The 17,919-nt window shown below is 41.0% G+C and overlaps 2 protein-coding genes across 7 annotated transcripts in view; both read right to left on the bottom strand.

The window, feature by feature from the left end:
• Positions 1-14,372, bottom strand: part of DEPDC1B (DEP domain containing 1B) — a 46,624-nt gene extending 32,252 nt beyond the window's left edge. Inside the window, exons 1-2 of the mRNA XM_007429286.3 lie at positions 14,267-14,372; positions 9,046-9,311 (exon numbers count right to left, since the gene is read on the bottom strand). Coding sequence (XP_007429348.2) covers positions 9,046-9,311; positions 14,267-14,314 — 314 coding nt within the window. The 5' untranslated portion in view covers positions 14,315-14,372. The remainder of the gene's footprint in view (positions 1-9,045; positions 9,312-14,266) is intronic.
• Positions 14,373-16,732: 2,360 nt separating this feature from the next.
• Positions 16,733-17,919, bottom strand: part of ELOVL7 (ELOVL fatty acid elongase 7) — a 63,396-nt gene continuing 62,209 nt past the window's right edge. For 5 of the 6 annotated variants that reach the window (XM_088152861.1, XM_088152862.1, XM_088152860.1 and 2 more), the window contains one exon: positions 16,734-17,771. In XM_088152861.1, the coding sequence (XP_088008987.1) occupies positions 17,562-17,771 (210 nt within the window). In that variant the 3' untranslated portion in view covers positions 16,734-17,561. Of the gene's footprint in view, positions 17,772-17,919 lie in introns of all 6 variants that reach the window. The other variant, XM_025167339.2, reaches the window with a different exon arrangement.

The raw sequence follows: 17,919 nt of genomic DNA, 5'->3' as shown, positions 1-17,919 counted from the left end.
TTGGCCATTTTAACATTTCTGGCTGGGGAATTCTGGGAGCTGAAGTCTACACATCTTAGCTGCCAAATGTGAGAAATGCTGGCTTAGCTGAAAACTTTATACAATGCTTTACTTACCACACACTTTCCCTGACAATATGAAAGATTAACTCCATCCTCCTAGCCCTTCTGAGTTGGCTTAGCCAGGTAAATACAGTGGTACCTCGGGTCACGAACTTAATTCGTTCCGCGACTCTGGTCACGACCCGAATTGGTCGTGACCTGAATCAAATTTTCCCATAAGGTTCAATGTAAATATGGTCAATCCGTTCTGAACCATATGTATTTTTTGTTTTAAACCACAAAAATATGAAACAAAGTACAGTACAGTACAGTATGAAGAGAGAGAATGCTAACCTTGCTTGAGGCGACTTCTGCCGTGGAGGACAGGAAGGCGGGTGGGGAGGCAGTTATTGTTTGGAGGGAGAGTCCCCCTCCCTACAGGAAGCCACGACCACATGCCAGAGCAGGGAAAATGGCTGCGGATCCTGTTCGTCACCCGATGCAGAGTTCACAAACAGAAGCAAAATTTTGCGAACGGTGCTGTCGTGAACCGAATTGTTCGTGAACAGAAGCGTTCGTGACCCGAGGTACCACTGTAAGTCTTTGGGGCTCAGTCCCTATAGTAATTAAAAGTTGCTGAAGTGGCATACAGACCTTGACTACCTATAAAAGCTCTTACATTCATTGTGGATTTTGTGTTGCATAAACCCCTTAGCTCCTCTCATAAACACATCTGCAAAACAAATTTGCTGCTGAGCTCCATTTTAAGCAAAGTTATGATTTAAGACCCAAGCCAAACTCCAGGCAGGAATCAAGCCAAGATGGGCTGTTTACCATGGTTTGTAGTTTCAGCAGTTGAGTGTGAGCCCTTTTACTTGCCTGTAGCTGCTGCACTTGTCCAAATATCATTTCCTGCTTTCTTGTCTCCTGTTCTTCCATTCACCCACATCCCCTCTGGGTTGGCTTTCCCTTTTTGAGTCTAAGGGTGTGGGTAGGGTAAGGTGTGGTTAGAAAGTAGTTATCTGAAAGCTGAACTAACACCATTTTAGAAGGGAAAGCCAATCCACCATTACAGAGAAGTGAAAGTGTCACATAGACAGATAAGGGAAGAATGAGAAATAACCATTACGATACTAGCAACAGAGATAAGGCATACCATTTAGAATTCGGGCTAAACCATATTAGGCAAGTTAGAATTTAAGAACTTTAAAACTAGACATGCACAGGTAGAAACAGCCTGACTATAAAAGGGTGTTGTGCCCCTGGCATGGAGCTGGCCAAATTCAATGCTCTTGCCTTGAATACTAAATAAACTTTTGAACTCTAAACTATGATATCTGATGTTTGACCTGAACAAGGAATGAACCATAGGGAAGAAACTCTTCCAAGTGTGTGCTGACCCAGTTGCCTATGGACATGGCACGTTCTTGAAAAAGCTAGGGTGTGGCTAAACTAGCCAGCTGGGGACATTGTTATGCCAGTCAAATAGCTGGGAATGGCCAATTGATTAGCTGGGACATTGGCATGGATGTCTGTGTGGTGAGTCTATGTTGGTCAGTCGGCCTCTCTCACTAGACTAGGGGGAATTGAGCATTTCCCCATCATGTTTCCAGGACTGTAAAACTTTTACATGGGGGGTGGGGATGACCTAACAAGGGATGTTAAGGGATGTTAAGGGGTATCAAGGGATGGCCTTGACAAGGGTGGGGGGAGCATTCCACCCGGTTGCAGAACTCCAGTCTGCATTTTTAGCACTGCCTTTCCCAAGCGTAGAGGGCACTTTCAACCTCATGCTCTCTTCCCCAGTTATGATAGTTGGTCTGAACTTGCACAGAATGTTGAGCAATATCCAGCAACTACCTCCAAGTTTCAAAGACTACCTTAACAGCCAAGAGCTCCTTGTTCCAGATAGTATAGAATTGTTAATAGATTAGTAGATTGAACTTTCTTGTGTTTTTCCTGTAGCATGTAGCAAAGTAGCTCATACTGTGATGTCAGAAATGTCTGTTTCAGCTACAAATGGTTGAATAGTGTCAGTATGTTGGAGGATGGGCTGAGTGGAGAAATCCTTATTTATTTATTTATCTGTCTGTCTGTCTGTCTGTCTGTCTGTCTATCTATCTATCTATCTATCTATCTATCTATCTATCTATCTATCTATCTATCTATTGGAAACCTTACGGATAGAATATTCTATCTGAATGGGGTACATTTCCAGCACAGTTTAGTTAAAGAAGCTGTGAGTTCTGCAATTTGGAATGAAGGTGTAGTAATAGTTTGTGAAATCCATTAGTTTCTGCATAGGTTTCACCTACTTTGGGGGTTGCCAGACTAGGATAACTGTTTACTTTGGTTGGGTTCATTTGGACCTTATTTGTAGAGATGCAACGCCCTAGGAAATCAATAGCATTGACTTCAAGGTTGCATTTTTCAAGAGTTGCATACAGATGATGTTCTCTGAGGAACTGCAAGGCAGCTCTTACACTGTATTCATGATGCTGAAGGGAGTGTGAATAAATCAGGAAGTCATTTTAATAGATTATGACAAACTGGTTTGTAAAATCCTGAAAATGTCATTCATCAAGTGCTAGAATATTGCAGCAACGTTGCATAAACCAAATGACTTCATAATATATTCAAAATGGCCATATCAGGTGTGAAAAGCAGTTTTCCATCAGTTGTCCTCTTAGTTTCATATCAAGTTGTGAGTCCCGCTGAGACTGAGTTTTGTAAAACTTCAGGCCTTCCACAAAAGTTCTGAGATCAAGGCAGCGGGTACTGATTTTGGATTGTGATCTGATTGAGGGCCAAGTAATCACTGCAGAGCATCAGTTCTCCTGACATTTTCTTGACAAGTAGAATGGAAGCAGCTACAGATGAAGTGGAAGGACAAATTAAACCTCCTGAGTTTTTTCTAATGAAATTTTGCAGAGCTGCAAGTTCAGTTTCTGAAAGGCGGTAGATCTCCCCCACTGGAATCTAGGGTCCAGGGACCATGTCAATAGGGTAGTCACAGGGACAATATGGTGGTAGGTGATCAGCCTCATGTTCACTGAAGACATTGCTGAAGTTCACATATTTGTCTGGAAGACTGGTTTTACTCTATTTTTTTTTCTGATTTGCTGAGAAGTGCTTCTCACAGATGGGTGAGTTGAAACATATTAATTCCTTTTGACTAGACGATTTTAAGGTCATGGTTATGGAGTCAAGGAGTGCCCAGAATCATTGGAAAATTAAGGGCCAGGTAGAATTTTAATTGCTCTACATGCCTTTCTAACCCCATCTCCACTAGGTCAGTAGCCAGTTCAAATAGCAGGGATCTCCCATCAATTGTTTCTATGGACACAGAAGGCTGTATGGCATGTCTCAGAATGCTATAGGTCTCTACAGAGACCTGCGAAGAGAAGACTCTTTGGAAAAGACCCTGATGCTGGGAAAAATTGAAGCCAAAGGAGAAGGGGACAGCAGAGGATGAGATAGCATCACTGAAGCAAAGAGCATGAAACTGAGTAAACTCAGGGAGGCAGTGAAGGACAGGAAGGCCTGATGGGATATGGTTCATGGGGTCACGAAGAGTCGGACATGACTTAATGACTGAACAACAACAAAAACAGATGTCAGGTCCATGAAATTACCAGTGGCTCCAGAATCAATCATGGCCTGAGTAGGGATCACATCTGGATCTTTTTAGGCAAGATCAAGTGCCAGCTAGGCTTTGCAATTGGAGTTACAGCTAGCTAAGTGACCATAGTTCACCAATCAAGAAGCCCTTCTAGACCGAATGCAGCCCATTGGTGAGCACGTTGGAGTTTGGTATATGGCAGCCCAGGCCCCCACAATATTAACATGGTCTTGCATGCCTATATTTAGTATTTTCTTCCAGAGATAAATGAGATCTAATTCTGCCCATTTGCATGGGCCTCAATATCCAGGCACTGATGGATCAATATTATAGGGAAGGACATTCTATTCTGGCCAATTCATGAAGGATTGCATCTGTGTGTCCTTCCTGAAAAGTTCATCAGAGCTCCCTCAATCCACTTTTGGTCTCTGCCAGGAACCTGAAATTGCTTATATAATCAACTACTGACCAGCTTCCCTGTTGTAGCTCTCTAAGTTTGCCATTGCTTATTTAGAGTCTTTGCCAAATCTAGATTTTTTTAAAAGAGGGGCTGAGTAACCTGTGGAGAAACAGGCCTGCGAGGAACAGGAGAAGCCAGAATCCTGGAGGGCAAGATGTGGAAATAGTAGCCATAAACTGCCTGACAGGGAGACATGCCTAAGGAGGAACGTATTCAGCTGTTATAGGCAAATTCTGCAAGATAAGATAAGAGTTCAAGTACTGTTCCAATAATTGATTCACTCTCTTCAAGTACCCATTAGGGGACAGATGATGGAGTACGACAAATGACTCTAAATGTCTAGTAGTTGGAAGAGGGCCTTCCAAAACCTGGATGTAAATTGAGATCTGCAATCCTCTCACAACAGGACCCATGTAGCATCACACAGGTTAGGCTGTAGGAGATACTAGTGGGCTGGGCAGAAGATTGCTAGGGAGCTTTGTGGATGCTGTCCCAGCAGCCACTGGCAGTTCTGCTCTGTTGGGGTGGTCAAAGTGATGAGAAGAAGCCCTGTGCAGCAATATAAGAGCTGTGTGTCATTGCCCACAGCACAAGGTTGAACTACAGTATGAACTCCTCGAAGTAGGTAAAAGCTGGTGGTTCCCTGGAATTAGAGCATACAGGAATAAACCTCTTGCAGCAAGATACTAGATAAAAGGGGCCCCGGGGCCCCAAATGGGAGGTAGTTCAGCTTGGCTGTGTTTGGGGAACATGTGCTTTGTGGGAACAAAGTGGGTGTTTAATAAAAGGTGTCAGGTCAAGGCATGCATGGTTGCATAGGAGGTAGATAGATCAGCTGTGTTGCACTGAATAATGATGGGTTATCTGTGTGGAAGGCTGCTAGTAGCAATGGGATGGATCCAGAAACTCACTGAGGGAATGGGAAGAAAGGAAGTGGAGCCAGTTGCAATTGTGATGGGCAAAGGAAGGTTTGACAGTAAGTTCTGAGTTAGCTGTTTCAGGAAAAGGCCAGCTAATCGGTACTGGGTTCCTACTTCTAGTAAAATGCCTTGTTGTTTTGGTGGGGATATCTAGGAAAACAATTTGTGGGTGCTTAGCATGTTGGTGAATGCCAGGTTCATGTGCAAAAAGATTGCACTTATTAGATGAATGAGTGGGTCTGGTCTGTATTATCAAAACTGAGGGTTGGGATGTGGCCCAGCCCAAAATTTCTCCTTCTGGATTTTGGGTGTTTTAAAAGTTATGAGTACCTATATATGAAATTAAGATGTAGGGACAAGTCAGGGATTCTGCTGATGTACTACCAACCTGCTGCTCCCGGACCTCAATGCAGGCTACTGTTGAAATGTCTCAGCTTCTGGTGCTGAGGAATTTCAATCCCCAAGCCTGGGGAGCAGATTTCAGGACAGCTCAGGAGTCTATGTCTCCATGGGCTTGCTCTGGATAATCTTGGGTCCAACCTGTATAGGAAGCTACACATTAGACCTGTCCTCCCCTAAGAGCAGTTGGCTTGCGAGCTCAAGATGGAGGACATTATTGTTAGTCCTTTGCCCTGTTCAGTTCAATACGCATAACCACCTGTGACCTCCACAAGGATATATGAATAATTAAGATGGTCCTCCACAGATGTTGTCTGGCAGCCCTACTTAAGGTAGGCTGTTCCCTACTGGGGAGGGAGGAAGAAGTAAATTTTCTGAAGAGCCACTGTGTAATATTTGCTAAACATTTCAAAGTAAGTCACTCTCATTTTTTCAGGGTTGGATTTTGCATGGACCAGTGTCCAGTGAGATGCAACTGGACTGTGAGATGCAACTGTGCTTTCTTGGATTTTAAAGGTGGTAAATGCTTCTTTCAGAGAGGGGACTGTGCTGACTGCTTTAAAGGAATGCTTGCTCCTGAGAAAGCCATCTCCTAATCCAGCCATATTGGACAACTACCACCCAGTTTTCAACCTTCCCTCTTTAAGAGGAAGGAAATCATTGCAGGAGATCATAGAGATGAGGTATCATTAATATGCAGATGACATCTAGTGGTACATCACCACTTGAGGTCTAGGTGAAATACAGTAGAGGTTCCAACCCTGTGCCTGGAGACTATCAGGTTCTGAATGCGGGGGGGGGGGGGGCGGGAGGGGAGACAGGCTGAAGTTCAATGCAGTGGTGCTGTTCATCCCAAAATTATCTGTCAGCATCTTGACTGACTTTAGATAGGGTTGCATTTCCTCTGAAGGAGTTGTTCTGTAACTAAGCAGTTCTCTTGGACTCACAGCTATTGCTAGAACAGCAAGTTGGGACCATAACTAGGAAAGCCTTCACTCAGCCCAGCTGGTATGCCTGTGGGGCCTTTCTTTAAGGGAGAGGCTTGACAACAGTGACTCATGCCCTTATCACCTTTTGAAAGTTCCATGAAATGATTTTTCTGGTTTTATTGTTCTCTGGTCTTTTTTATATGTAAAGGGCCTCAAATTATTTGGAATGTGGTGATACATAAAAATATGTAAGCATATCAATCTCCAACAAGTTATGATGGTAAGGTAAACATTTTAGTATAGATATCTTCACTTCCACTCATCTCAAAAAGATGTAACAAAAGTCACACTAAGGCATATCCCAACAGACTGGAAACATTTAAACTATGTCAGCTTAAAATTATTTCCTTCATTCTAAAACTAATCATTGACAGGCTATTCAAATGCAAGGACTTCATGTTCATGGCATCAAGATGTTATCACTTTTTTTGTGCTTAATAGGTCCAATAAGTCTATCTGTGATTGTTGAACCAGAGAATACTAGCATATCTTGACCACTTAACTGAAGACACTAGCATAATCTCTTTGGCATTTTAATGCAGTTGCACCTTGCTCTATTTTTAGGTTAAAATGACCTTTGCTACAGTCAAAACTGTGATCAAAGTCTAAAGACCTTTACAAGACATTCTACTTCCTATTTTTTTACCTTAATATTTGCTTATATCTTAAATATAAATAGCTAACCTTTGAGCCTTCAAATATTAGATGAAGGTAAATCTAGTCTACCGCCCAAGTCTGGAGTCAGGTTAGGTGTGCCACAGGGTAGAAGATATCTTGGAATGTCAGTATGTGAATGCACAACAAGGTGATATTCTATAAACAACAACACCCATATGAGTCAATCTCATAGGGTACTTTCATGATCTACATATTACAAAAAGTATTTGTTGTACTCTAATATATACATTCATGTTTAAAAATTAATGTGTTTAACTACTTGTTAAAATATGGCAGCCAAGGTACAAGTCCTATACTTTAGAAGTTTAGAATTGGGATAGGCAATGTCTTGATGATAAAAGATGGGACTTTTGGGGGAGTATGAGAATGCAAAGGAGCCCAGTTGTGTCATACACATCACATGAAAAGGACTAGGAATTCCTGTTTTTTTCTCCCTGGAATTTTGGAGGTTTATTATTATATTATTATGGTTGGTTGCAGTGTCAGCCAGATGTTTAGAGTGGATTTGGCATTTTTGTCTACCTATCAAGTCTATTTAATATTATTATTATTATTACGAACCTATTATTTATCACAGAATGATGGGAATCATACACTTAATGTTCAGCAATTGTAGACAAATAAGGCTTCAAGGGCTTAAGAGTTTTGGAGGATCCATGCAGTTGTGAGGCCTCCAGCTGCCTCCCTCTAATGTAGCTGAAGCTTATACCACCATCAAATCTTTGCAGAAATAATTCAAACGTTCTTGTTTTTATCTATGTATATCATCCACAACAAAACTTTGCTCCATACTGACCATTAGATTTTTTTAAAAACTATGTGTTTACTTTTTCTACCTTGGTGATATATTTACAAAGTTCTGGGTGGGGTAACTTAGAAAGGGTCAGTCTAATTCAGGCAATGTCAACAGGATTTTATGTAAATATTCTGTTCGGCATTTTCCCCCAAAAGAGCTCAGTGCATTCTTTGGATGTAGGCACAGCAACTACCTTGCATTATGCCAACCAGGTAGCTAAAGCTGATAAGATAAATAATCTACACAGGGAGAATGTGGTTGGTATATCTGTGTTGAAAAAGGTGTGTGGGATGTGCTTTTCTTTGCAAGTTTCAGAGGCAGCTTTTCTTCTGTGCTGCTTCTACTGGGTGTGGGGGAGTGGTGTGTTGACTGTGCACTTTGTGGGGGAATGTAGTTTTGCCAGCTTTTTAAAAAAAAAATTATCCCACCTTTATTATTTTTATAAATAACTCAAGGGGGAGAATATACCTAATACTACTTCCTCCTCCTATTTTCCCACAACCACCACTCTGTAAGGTGAGTTGGGCTGAGAGAGAGTGACTGGCTTAATTCTGGTTCTTAAAAAAAGTGTCTGTCCTAATTTGGGGGATGGAAGGTGAGAACAGAATTGTCCGGTTGGTTTTGGAAAAATAGTACAGGTAGTCCTCGCTTAGTGGCCACTCATTCAGCGACTGTTCAAAGTTACGATGGCACTGAACAAGACTTACAGACAGTCCTTGAAGCGGAAGCTGGCACAGTGTCCCCACAGTCACGTGATCGGGATTCAGGCACTTGGCAACCAGCACACAATTACAATGGTCGCAGTATCCCATGGTCATGTGATCACCACTTGCAACCTTCACTGCGAGCTTCTGACAAGCAAAGTCAGTGGGGAAGCCATCAGGAAGTCACACAGGAAGCATGACATGTCACACTTAACGACCAAGCACGATTCGCTTAACAACCACAACTGCTGGAATTGCCATAAGTCAGTGCAGTCACGGTCGTTAACTGAGGACTACTTGTATTGTTCTTGCTGCAAGAATCATGCCATTTCTTTCTGCTTCTGGAGGCTAAGGATTCAAGACTAGCTTGAAATACAGTCATTTAAAAACAAACATAGCACACATTTCTGCCCCAATAATCCATTCAGTTATTTACCTATATAATTTACCATTATCCTCAAAATCGTCCTTGCCCCATCTTCCTTTGATATCTTCAATAACATGATTTTTCAGGAACTTTTTCAGAAGCTGAACCGTTTGAGCACGGGTTACTTCCGGGCTAAAGTTCTGGTTGCATCTTAGCAGTCTGTGCAACCACTCCACTGCCTCGGAAGCTGTGAAGCAACGTTCATAGCTTTTGAAGTGAGAACGATGTTTCCGTAAAGGCATTCCATTTCGAAAGAGCTCAACAGTCTCATTCCACTGAAAAGGAAACATGAAAGCCTTGTCTAAGTACAAGCCAGTACTTGTTGGGGCAGCGCTAGAGAAGGAACAATAGAATGGACAAAGAACTTGTACTCGCAGACTTTCCTGATTCAAGGATTTAGGCTTTTCCCCATATTCCCAAAGCTCTTTTCTATCATTATTTCCCAAAAGCAAGAAATCATTAAAAATGCAGCAATTAGGGGGACGTTTTACCACATGTGGTGGACATGTAAAATTGCAAAGAAATTTTGGACTCAAATAAAAATGTTGATGCAGAGCATACTACAAATACAGATTCCATTTAAACCAGAATTATTCCTGTTGGGGATAATGGACTTTCAAATAGGAAAACATCTTATTAGAATTACTCAGTACATGATTACCACAGCAAGACTTCTTTATGCACAGCTTTGGAAAACCCAGACACTACCAACAATACAAGAATGGTTGTTAAAACTGATGGATATGGCAGAAAATGACAAATTGACTTGCCTATTAAAAGAAAACTCAAATAACTACTACCTTAAAGAATGGAAACCATTGATGGACTATTTGCAAAATGCAGGTGGGGTGAAGCTTACATGGGGATTTGAAGATTAGATTATAAATGTAATGGGATATATTTAGACAAAGAATTATTCCTATTTAATGTATTAAAAACTAGCACTTATGATTGCCTTACTATTTTTAAGACCAGAGGTAGATTGGAAGTTATCTTTTTTTCATATCTTTTTTTCTTTTACTTTACCTCACCTTTTCTTTTCCTTTTCTTTATATTTTGTATTTCAAATTTTCCTTTTCATTTCTAATTTTTAAATATGTATCTTTAAAATCTCAATAAAATATTATTAAAAAAATGCAGTGATTAGCTTTTACATCTCATAGCCCATAAGCAAGTCTAATGAATGACTGTTTCTTAGGTTGTTTCTCAAGATTTTCTTTAATATAAGCACACTCCCTTTAACAACTGTATATGTTCTAAAATCATGCTTGACCGAGACCAGAGAGAGGACCTCTTCAATGGCCACATTCAGGTTTTAAATTTTAGACCAGATATCTGCCTTGTTCCACCTTTGAATGTTCTTCTGTCCCAGTGTGAACATTCAGTTTTAGGAAGGCCTTCAGTTGTAACCATTCTAGCTCCCTTTTTAAAATACATTGTTTTCATTACCGGTCTTAAGATTTGGTGATTTTATTTAATGATTACATAGAAAATGGTAATGAAAAGGGACACAATGGAAGCACAAGCAATTTTAATTGGTATGGAGGATGGGGACATATTTTTCCTGCTTTCAACACTTGGGATTATCCAAGGAATTTGGATAGTGGGAGGTTCAGGACAGAGGAAAATACTTATTCAGCGATACCATAATTAATATACGGAGTTAATTATAAGTATGTAGTGACTGATAGTTGTTAGTTTACATCAGTGTTTCTCAACCTCGGCCACTTTAAGATGTGTGGGCTTCAACTCCCAGAATTCTCCAGCCAGCATGCTTAAAGTGGCCAAGGTTGAAAAACACTGATTTAGATGGTAACTGAATTATGACTAGCAAGTTCATAGAAGACTATTAATATACAAGTTGTGATGGATAGGTATTATGTCAACAATTGGAAGCAATATCCCTTTGAATATTAGTTTCTTGGGAACATAAAGAAGGCACTACCGTGCTTGTGTACCATTTTAGAGCTTCTCATAAGCACTTGGTTAGCCCTTGGAATGTGAGACAAAATGGATCAGTTTAAAGATCTATCACACCTTCTAACATAGAATTTTAGTTTTCTATAGCATCCTAATTACATTTTAATAATATTATTAAATTATATGCAATATTTCTTTTCATTGGTTATTGTGATGGAATGGAATTATGAAGGCCAAGCTCAGGGAGATAAGCATTTTCTTAGCTCGCCAGAACCGCGTGTGAGGAACAAGAAGATGAGACTGGCACCTCCCTGAGGAATTCACACTGTTGTGGCTGGAGGACTTTGGGAGCTGGGGTTTTAGTCTGGGAAGATTGATGTCAGCCCTAGCTCAAGGAACTCCAAGAGACCATGTAAATTCAGTCCAGCTATGTTTATTAGCTACAACCTCTAGCAAGAATCTTCCCAGACTAAAACTCCAGCTCCCAAAGTCCTCCAGTCACAACAGTGTGAATTCCTCAGGGAGGTGCCAGTCTCATCCTCTTGTTCCTCCGACGCGGTTCTGGCGAGCTAAGAAAATGCTTATCTCCCTGAGCTTGGCCTTCATAATTCCATTCCATCACAGTTATATATCTTGAACATTTTGGAAAGGCTCCATATAACTGCTTAAATAAAAATATTTAACAGAATAGAAAAAGAGGGCATTGTGTATGGGGGGAGATTATTAACCACAAGCACTATAAGAATTGATAGGTGTCCATAATAAGAGGGAGAAAACTGTGGCATGGTGATTTTGTATTGAAATTCTCAGTCATGCTTGTTTTAATACTGACCATTAATTTATATTGTTTTCTTGATTTACCTTAAAAACATACATCCCCTTTCATTATGCTGACAAGAGATAAAAAATATGGAGAAAAACCGATCCCCTTCACCACCTGCACAGACCTGTGTCCTTGTTCTTGTAGGACATGCAAGACTTAAAGCAGATTTCATTTTTGCAGAGGAAGGAAAATAACACTCCCTTTAGCTCAGAGGAGGCAACATATTGGTTTTTTACTGCAGTTTTCATAATCCCTACCCACTGTCCATAGCAGTTAGGACTGAAAAGAGCAGAAGCCCAAAACATCTAGAAAGTCCAAATAATCATATCTGTATTTTGTAAAATTTTGTAATGTTTGTAACTGTCTTTATTTTATTTTAATTCTGTTTGCTGCCCAGAGTCACTTGTTGAAATGGGCAGTCGTATAAATTGAATGAATGGATGGATGAAGTTGTTCCTTACACTTTATATGGAACTCATCATATAAATAACATTTGTGGCAACTATGATGAAGTTGCATTATTTTTTTCTAGACCTACCATACCTGCCACTCTTTCCTGCTATCTAGTGGCTGTCAAGAAGTTTGCAGCTCAGATGGCCCTATTTCACCTACCTCTATCAAGTGTGTATGTGTGAGTCTGTGTATTTATTTATACTTGGGGCAGGGGTTAAAATTCATATCAGGAGTAATGTTGATGATAAAGCCTCATTATAGAAAACTAGGAACTTTTTTCTCAAACTGTTCAAAGTTCTGTATGGACATACAAGCTGGATTCACACACTGCATTAAACTACAATGTTTTAATCATGGTTTATTAAATAAAACACAGTGGCTGGAATTGCATAACATACCAAAGGACCACTACCACCCCGGAAAACACTTAGTGACTCAGTACCCTGGCTAGATTTAGCATTACACAAGGCCATTGTTTGTTTAAACATGGAATACTGAAGAAATCACCACTTGCTGGATGCAAAATATTCCCACGTTAATTAAAAAAAAGTCCCAACATATCAATAAGAAAGGCTGTACCTTAGTCTTAATCTGTGGTATATATTTCTAATAGCAAGAAATTCTTTTATTAAAGTCATATAATTGGAAATATATTCTCATATCTGCAGTGTAAAATGATACACCCCATTCGAGGCTTTAACACCATATTCTGCTGCACAGTAAACCAGTGATCTGTTTATGAAGCTATGGATGCTATGCACACAGAGAAGAAAATACAGCTCAGTTTTGATGGTGGTGAGGCGTAAAACGAAGATGAACAGCTCTTATATGACCTCTGTTTTGCCTGCAGAAGAATTCAGACTGAACCTCTGAAATATTCAGGTAGTGCCCAGAAAGATTTCTGCCTGAAACTCTATGGATTCACGTCAGCTGATGTAAGAGTTACCATGTTAGAGAAGCCAAGGGCTTAGTTTAAGGTGTGTGTTTTGTGTGTGCGTGAAATGATATTCTTATCACAGCTAGCTAGTGCTTACTCTCCAAATCCTGGGACTCTGGATCTTTTCCTAACCTCTTGAATGTTACCCTGACCAAGGTGAGATGTGGCCCAGGTTGTGGCAGATTTTGTTTTGCAGATACAGCAGCAGTCATGCAGGCTCTGGTTACAATTCAGAAAGAACCTAAACATACATGCATTAAAAGAATGTCCAAACAAATATGTATTAAAATACATGTCAAAACCCAAAAGCACCGGTATGAACTTTTAGTTTTCTTGCAACAGTATGCAGGTGCCTTATTTCAGCAAGTTTTTTTGCTTTGATTCTCCTTCCCTATCTAGGCTGCCATCCTATGATTTTCTGGTGGTCTCCCATCCCAAACTAAGCAGATCAACCAGACTTAGCTTTTTCAAGCTAGGTGCTACTAACTAACCCTATATATGCATTAGTACACTTGAAGGTGAGCATAGCTGAATCAGGCACATAACAGGTACTTAGGGAAAGACCATAGTTCAGTGGCACAGAATCACCTTTGAATGCAGGAGATCCCAGCATCCCTAGCAGAAACGTTAGTAGCTTACATGAAAGACGCATTTCTGCCAGGGACCGTGGAGAAGTGCAATCTTTCCTAAGACAGCTCAGCATATACAAAATATCAGCCCTCTTCAGTGCAGCACCTGCGCAGAAGTGCTGGGCTAATTCCCAAGCTGGCTGCAAATTACAGGGATTGAAATTCACCATACATACGAATACGCTTTTTGCCAATTGAAGATCATTAACACTGCACAGCATTGTTAGCCAGGCCACCTGAACTGTACTCAATTACCAACTATTTTATCTACATTAAACTTACAGCGTCTACGCTGCGGTTCCCAAGCAGGATTTTACTTAAGACCTAGGAATGCGGTATCAAGAGTCTATTAAAGGGGAAGGGTTCCTGATCACGTGTAGAGTGCATTCCTTGCTTATCCTCCGGGACGAAAAGGCAGGGACTGCTAGCAAGCCTCCGGAAAACAAGCGCAGCCCGTGCTTTACTCACCAGCCGAGTTGCTCGGTAGGGCCCCGGGCCCACGAGTCGAGGTTCCATCGGCCGCCACGAGACTACAAAACTCCGCGGCCCGTCTCCACGGCGACCGATGGACACAGCATCGAACCTTCGAAGTAAAGTTTGAATCAGGGACTACCTAATTCTGATTGGGCCAAAGCTAGATCACATGATACTTCGGAATTAGCCGATTGGCGGCAGTCCTTCAGGAAACCTCTCGTATTCTGCTCATTAAAAAAAAAAAAGAATCATGCGTTCCCTCTTTGGCGTCAAAAGCAGGGGATTGGTTCCCTGCTAGAAACGTCAGGGGTGTATTTTACCAACAATGTCCAATGAGGGGCTCTTCTCCTTTCCTTCGTCACCAATCGCTGGGGTGTAAGCGAGATGAAATGAATGGGCTAGAGTCGGATCCCCTGCGGTATTCAGGGATAATGCTTTTGCGCGCTTATTTTGCCGCAGGTGACGCTGCTGCGAGGGATTCAGTGGGTTCCTGCTCAGATCACTACTGCGTGATCGCCGAGTCTGGAAGAATTCCACCCCTCCCATTATATTGATGGTGCAGCCTCGCCAAGGTAAGAATGGAGGAAGCCATGTGACGCGGCCACGGCGTCCTAAGCCTCATTTTGCCTTGGTGAGAACCGAGGTAATAATGACTTGCTCAACCAGGTTTTACAAAATCATGGGTTAATTCATGCGAACCTTTCATTTCTCTGCTTTATTTGTATGTCGCCATCAGCTTTCCCTAAATCCCTGAGCTAGCCCTCTAGACCAAGTGATTACCAGGGGCAGAGGTCCCAGATAGTATCTCAAACCCTGGTTACATATTCTGGGATTTGTAACCAAGACATCTGAGTGGGGTCCAGGGCCCCCGGGTCAAACACAGCGGGAGAGACTGGAACCAGGCAGAGTTGGTGTACATGTAAAACTGAATTTTAGATCCGCTAAAGGGCAGTTCTCTGTCACCCTGACTTAGGATTTACTAACTGCCAGTAGCCTTTTCCAGGGATGGAGGCTGGGCTTTGCTGTGAGCCTTCCAGTCTAGCATATACTCCCTCTAATAAGCTTGATCTGATTCCTGAAGGTAATCATGTTTACTTTAAAACATGATAGTATTTTAGCAAGCGTAAGTGCATCATTTTACAAATCCAGCCATAAAGGAACCTGATCTGGCTTTCCAAATAAACTCCAGTGTGCCAGTCATCATACATAAAAGCAGGCCCTTTCTATTATATGGCTTCTCACATATACAGACTGTGTATCCTTGGCACCAAACCACCACTAATCCTCCCTGATCTTTAGCTTAGCAGGTTATTTAGAGTTCAGGGCATAGCCACATTACCTACTGCATTTACAGCCTACCTTTTTTCTGAGAGGTCAAAACAAAAAAGGCACCCTCACTTCAAGCTTGCCTCCACATCCATGTAGTTTTCTTAGCAACAATACAGAAATAAGTTGCCATACCTTCTTTGAGAAATTTTTATTTTCAATTTCTCAGTCTAGTTTACCTCCCTGGGATTTCCTAGTGGTGCAACAACCAGGGTTAACCAGAACCAGCTTTACTTAACTTTTCTTGAGATAGCCAAGACCAAGTAGTTGCTGGGAAGTTCTGTAATACAGTGGTACCTTGGTTTACGAACTTAATTAGTTCCACGATTCTGGTCGCAAACTGAATTGGTCGCGAACCAAATCAAATTTACCCATAAGGTTCAATGTAAATAAGGTTAATCCGTTCTGACCCTACGAACGTGGTCGCCAACCAAATCAATTTTCCCATAAGGTTCAATGTAAATAAGGTTAATCTGTTCTGAACCATATGTATTTTTTTTAACCATCTTTATTCAAAATAGTCGAGATTGTCGACTTCGCCATCTTGTACTCCGAGACCAGATCAGTCACACGAATACCACGCTCATGTTTTTCTACAATTTCCTTCTTCAATTCAATGGTTATTTTCTTCAAAACCTTCTTACCATTCTTGCTCTGCACATTCTTGTTACCTTCATTATTGCTCTGCACATTCTTGTCACCTTCATTACCGCTCTGCACTTTCTTTTTACCATCATGCTTGCTCTGCACTTTCTTTGGAGCCATGCTGGATGTACTGTATGTGCTAAAAAGCTTCATAGGAAGTGTCTGTCTGCGACTGCGATCTCGCCTAGAGGAAGCCACGACCATGTCAGAGCAGGGAAGATGGCCGCGGGTTGTGTTTGTCCCCCGATGTGGAGTTCGCAACCGGAAGCAAAAATTTGCGAATGCTGTTTGCAAACCGAATTGTTCGTGAACAGAAGCGTTCGTGATCCGAGGTATTAGTGTATCATCTCTACAACTGGGAGGTGGGTTGGGCTGAGACACACCAAATGAGTGACTCAGTCACCCAGTTATATAATTTTTATCTTCAGCATATATGTGCAGGCTGCTTTCACAGACATACAGCAAAATCTTGGGTCATCTTAAAGGCCATAACATTTATTATGACACAGGTTTTTGAGAGGGGAATCAGCTCCACCAGATGCACATACAAACCTGTTGGGTACAGACAGGCTAAGCTTAAGAATGAGCATTAATGTTGCTACTTGTCAGGGGCTGGGGGTCAAAAAAGTGAAGACGGTCATACCAGTGCAGTTAAAGTCCTACCCCTTTTGTGTGTGTGTGATGCACACAAAAAAGGGACAGGGCTTTGGCTATGCAGTCAGAACTGCCATCTTGACTCTTTTGCCCCCCTGCCGTTGTGCCACTGCCTCCTCCAAACCATCCCATTATTAAAGCCTTAAGACACTTTAAAAATTCAAATAGTTTTTGAAGATTTATGAATCATAGTTTTTAATAAAGTTTGTACAAAACAAAGTTGATAGATATATTAACAAGGTGGTTTATACCCTTTATATCATCCATGAAACTGTTCCATTTCAGTTAAGAGCGGCCTAAAGAGCCTGTGGCCCAGTTAAAACACAGGTATCCTCATCAGTGTTCAAAGTATTGTTGTATACTTATCAAACACACTTCATTTCCATAATGAATATACGTGAGCATTTAAGAGAGCTACTAAATATTTGTTTTTCTGATACATATATTTCTCCCAATATGTACATGTTTGCTGAAATTTGAGGATTGTAATCAGTAGTTTTTACTTCTCCTCACATCAAGATTAAATTCCAAATAATTTATAATAAAATATATTTTCCTGTCCCAAAAAACCATATACAAAACATCTAGTGGGCTGTGTGCTGAAGCTTCTTGATTGTCAAGTACTGGAAGCTGAAGAACTCATTGCACTTTGTAGCTGAGCCCTTCACTCATTTTTGTTTATGCTAACGCCATTTTTCATATATTTTGGGAGCCGCTGGCCCTTGGTGTAAGCATGATACCAAAAATGTAGAAACAGGATTAAAAACACAAAGCCGTAGAGCCAAATAATGAATATGAAGATAGGATACTGATATGGGCAATTATCCATGAGGTAGATTTGTCCTATATGAATTGTGATCAAAATGAACTGCACCTGGAAAAAAAAAAAAGATATTACTTCCTGATTTTAAATCAAGCAGAGAAGAGGAATTAAGGCAGAGTTAAGAAGGAGACTGCACTCCAAATACATAAGGCCCACTATTACATTTCAGGACACACATGTGCAAAATCAGTTTAGAGCT

This window comes from Python bivittatus, unplaced genomic scaffold (genome assembly GCF_059951505.1).
Source record: "Python bivittatus isolate LINGU-HERP-01145 unplaced genomic scaffold, Pbiv_v1 ctg000570_np1212, whole genome shotgun sequence".
In the NCBI taxonomy this organism is placed as follows: domain Eukaryota; kingdom Metazoa; phylum Chordata; class Lepidosauria; order Squamata; family Pythonidae; genus Python; species Python bivittatus.
The sequence above is the reverse complement of the archived record's forward strand: the minus strand, read 5'-3'. Positions and strand labels throughout refer to the sequence as shown.